Raw genomic sequence first — 3,699 nt, 5'->3', positions numbered from 1 at the left:
TGCTTAGTGATTGTTTCTTCATCTGGCCCACCACCAAACATTCTTAGACCAGGTAGATGTAAACTCGCTAGAACCCATTAGTTTCCGAAGATAGAACTTTAAATAAAAAAATTATTTTTTTATGTTGCTTTTTAATTAGCATTAAAGTTTCATCTTAGTAGTTTATATTAACTTTTAATGCAAACTTTTATTATACAATTAAATTACTAAGGTGAAACTCTTATTCTGATTAGGGAACCAAAACACAAATCAAAACTGGCATGTCATTTAAAAAATTGGGTGCAATATTTATGAAGGTTTTGTCCTCAACTTGACAAGGATAAGGTTCAATTTTAAGTGTGTGGTTTTGCAGACAGCTAGCATAATCTGAGTGTATATGCACGAGAATCAGGGCAAATGCACTTCAAATAAACTGCAGCCTCAATATTAGCGATGGTGTGGAAGATTTAGCCACCCAAATTACCCTTGATGACTCTGCATTTCACAAATATAAGAACAGCTGCTATGCTCTCCGTAACACTAAGAGAGCTAGTGCAATTACGGGTGATGGTGAAATTGGCCATGGGTGTAATAGATAATTCTCTTTATTGAGGCTACATACAAACTAAATTGTGAGTATCTGGCTCTTATATATGCCTTTTGCTTTTTCTTTTTTCACTGAAGATTAGATGGAGAACCCTAAAGAAAATAACAAGGTAGAGAATCCTCATACGGTGAATGCAGTTTTGCATCCTACTTTTGTCTTTTCTGCTAGAAAACTAGCAGACCAATTGGGAGATACAAAAGCTGATATGGATCCTGATCCGGAACAACAAATATTGGATCCTAAATTAAGAAGGTATGTTATCTAACTTGAGTTTCAATTTATTCTTGCAATAAGAAGGTTTTTTTTACATGCATGCCATTTAATGTCTTTTTAGAATATTGTCAAACTCATTTGTTGCCCAAAGATCAAGGGAGAAGAAGAAAAATCATTTAGCCCATATGGAGATTCAAAAGAAAACTTTTGAGGTGAATAATGTTATTGATTTCTTTGGAATCAATGTTATTGACAAGGTTATTTGAAAATTTAATTTTAAACTAGCTGAATGATGTGGTATGATCTACATGATGTGATCAACCTTATTCAATGAGATAGAGCTATTGTTGTTGATGTATTATTATAATTCATTTATATATGTATGTGTATACATATGCAGAATGAAATAGCCCAAAAACAACCAATACAAGATTTGTACCAAAATAAGAGGCAAGCTCAGATAGTAGAAGAAGAAACATTGTACCAGGAAATTGATATTCTTAAGAATTATTCAATGTTCGAAGATGGTAATTAATGTTAATTCTCTGACTCTAATCCCCATCTTATCTTAACTTTAGCATTTTTTTGTTTGTTTGTATGTGTATGCATGCACAAAATCCAATTGTTTCATTAACCCAACTTGCAAAACATGAATTATTAGAGATAATTTCACTAATTTTAAGGATTTTTCATTTCAGCTGAAATTGAGAAGAACAAAGGTGAAGTGAATAGGGAGAGAGAACTCTAAGTGATAGAGCAACAAGAGGAATTGTAAGCATGGTTGGTTAATTTGAATATATTGGTCCACAGGAGCCTCTTTCCTATTCTTCAACCTCAAATTATTATTCAAACTCAGGCAACATCTATTATCATTTGTCTTCATGTATAATTAATTAATGTGAGTTTTGAGTATTGTTTTCAATGAAATTGTACTTGAGTTAAGGAAGCTTCTTTGAACCTTTTTTTTATCAAAATAAATTAAACTAGATGTACAATAATTTAATAGTGCAATGAATTTTATATTAAATCAATACAAAAATGATTTCAATTTCTTCACTAATTATTAAGCTTATTAAAGGTAGCCGTATACCTCAACAAAAATTAATTATACAAGCAAACCTTAAGCTGTATATGCTTTTTTTTTTTATTGTTCATTGCTTTTGTCTCTCACACTCTCTATATGTTATTTAATCTAATTCAAATATGCATTCTATTCAAATTGACATTGTTTGTTTGGTTTAATGTAAAAAAAAAAAAAATAGTTGATGGCATGCATGGTTATATTTTTATTCAACAACTTATATAGAAAGAAAAGTATTAAAAAATATGTATTTTATCAGTTTTTCATTGCTTTCTTTCAATTAGTCATATTTTTTTCTCTAATTATAATTGATCATTAGATATTTGTAATAGTTTTCATATGAAATCTTCGGCATCAAATAATGTTATGGAAAAATATCATACTAATGCTGCATGCATTAAAAATAAAGTCATATCTCAGTTGGTGAAAATGGTTTTTTACACATATAATCGATATCAATAGATCCTCTAATAAATTTGAAATCATAGTAATTAAATAAAGAAATTAATGCAATTGTTTTGGAAGAATTGCTATGTCTATATTTTAATGGTTTCTCACGTGTTTTAATTTTCTTGAGTCTTTGTAAATGAACTAGTATTGCTTGTCTCATAAAAATATAATAATTTCATTTTAAAATACAATGTTTGAACATAATTAATTTATCATGGAAAATGTAGAAGTTTCTAGATGCACACATCTATTCAACTGAGATTTTCTTATACTTTTCCATTTTGAGTTAAGTTGCAGCAAATGAAGTAGATCCACTTGAGTCATACATACCATCAGAGCCAAGCGAGATTCACACAAATCTTACAAGGGGAACTGCTCTGAACCACAAACCTTAATTAGGGCATCACTTTACATTATATTTCCCAGTTTTATGATTGCTTCAATGTGACTTGAAATTTGGATGATTGGTTTCTGTTTCTAGTGTGTTTCTATATATATAGTTGTTGTGGTTCACAGTAAACAATTATGGAGAATATGATTTCAAATGTACTGCTTTTGTTTATGTGGTGGGTTCTTAATTATTTAATGTTCTAGTTTTCTTAAATATTGGTTCCCTATTTAATGAGTGCTTGATTAAAATGATATGTGACTTCTAATTTGCTCTAACTAAAGTTTTCGTTGGTTTAAATTTTATGAATAATAAAAGAACCTTTACTATAAAAGTTAATTATTATGTTGGCAAAAAGGTACATTTTTAAAAACAAAAATGATTTATAGCATAACTGAATAGGATTAGAGAATTCCAGATTATTCAATTGCAAGCTAATCAACATGAAATGCGTAATTCGAGTAAATATGCATTTTGGTCCCTAACTTTTGATCCCTTTTGCAAATTAGTCCTTATCTTTTTGAAATGTTAAAAATAGTCCTTATCTTTGCATTAAGTTTTGCAAAATAGTCCTCACCGTTAAATTTGAAAGTAACACCATTAGTGAGGTGCATTGTTGGTAATTTTAGTGACACATAGACTATTCAACGTGGCAAATTGTCCCAGATTGTGACACTTTAGATTGGACTTTGATGCAAAATTTAAAAAGTTGTCAAATATTTTCTTCTTCACTTGCTTCTTCTTCCTCAAATTAGGGTTTCTAAAGCTTCTCTCCTCTCAATTCCAACATGGGGGAGTCTTAAGTGTGTGTTTCTCCCTGGTCTTATTTGTCCCCCTCGCTCCATCTTTTTCCTCCCCTCACTCCATCTTCTTCCTAGTGGGCTTTGATTTCTCATGTCTACAAGTGGTAGTTCTTCTGCATTTTCTGGTAGAACCATTCACCAATGCCACCATGGAAGACATACAGCTATTCGAACTGCA

The 3,699-nt window shown here is 30.5% G+C and overlaps 1 protein-coding gene across 5 annotated transcripts; it reads left to right on the top strand.

The window, feature by feature from the left end:
* Positions 1 to 371: 371 nt before the first annotated feature.
* Positions 372 to 2,893, top strand: LOC102666794 (basic leucine zipper 6). Of its 5 annotated transcripts, none has more exons than XM_014763686.3 (5): positions 372 to 838; positions 921 to 1,011; positions 1,200 to 1,326; positions 1,498 to 1,579; positions 2,622 to 2,893. In XM_014763686.3, the coding sequence occupies exons 1-4, from the start codon at positions 669 to 671 to the stop codon at positions 1,545 to 1,547; spliced, it is 438 nt and encodes a 145-aa protein (XP_014619172.1). In that variant the 5' UTR covers positions 372 to 668; the 3' UTR covers positions 1,548 to 1,579; positions 2,622 to 2,893. The 5 variants fall into 5 exon arrangements, with proteins under 5 accessions (XP_014619172.1, XP_006591242.1, XP_040862428.1 ...); XM_006591179.3 differs by having other exon boundaries at positions 1,498 to 1,570; positions 2,628 to 2,892; XM_041006494.1 differs by having other exon boundaries at positions 2,628 to 2,892.
* The last annotated feature ends 806 nt before the right edge of the window (positions 2,894 to 3,699 follow it).

The sequence above is a fragment of the Glycine max genome, chromosome 11, assembly GCF_000004515.6.
Source record: "Glycine max cultivar Williams 82 chromosome 11, Glycine_max_v4.0, whole genome shotgun sequence".
In the NCBI taxonomy this organism is placed as follows: Eukaryota; Viridiplantae; Streptophyta; class Magnoliopsida; order Fabales; family Fabaceae; genus Glycine; species Glycine max.
The sequence above is the reverse complement of the archived record's forward strand: the minus strand, read 5'-3'. Positions and strand labels throughout refer to the sequence as shown.

Bases quoted from the DNA above. Each gene is read 5' to 3' on its own strand.
- LOC102666794 (XM_014763686.3), top strand. From the start codon at position 669: ATGGAGAACCCTAAAGAAAATAACAAGGTAGAGAATCCTCATACGGTG. The intron at 1,012-1,199 runs GTGAATAATGTT...ATACATATGCAG, and splicing joins TTCAAAAGAAAACTTTTGAG to AATGAAATAGCCCAAAAACA. The intron at 1,327-1,497 runs GTAATTAATGTT...TTTTCATTTCAG, and splicing joins TTATTCAATGTTCGAAGATG to CTGAAATTGAGAAGAACAAA.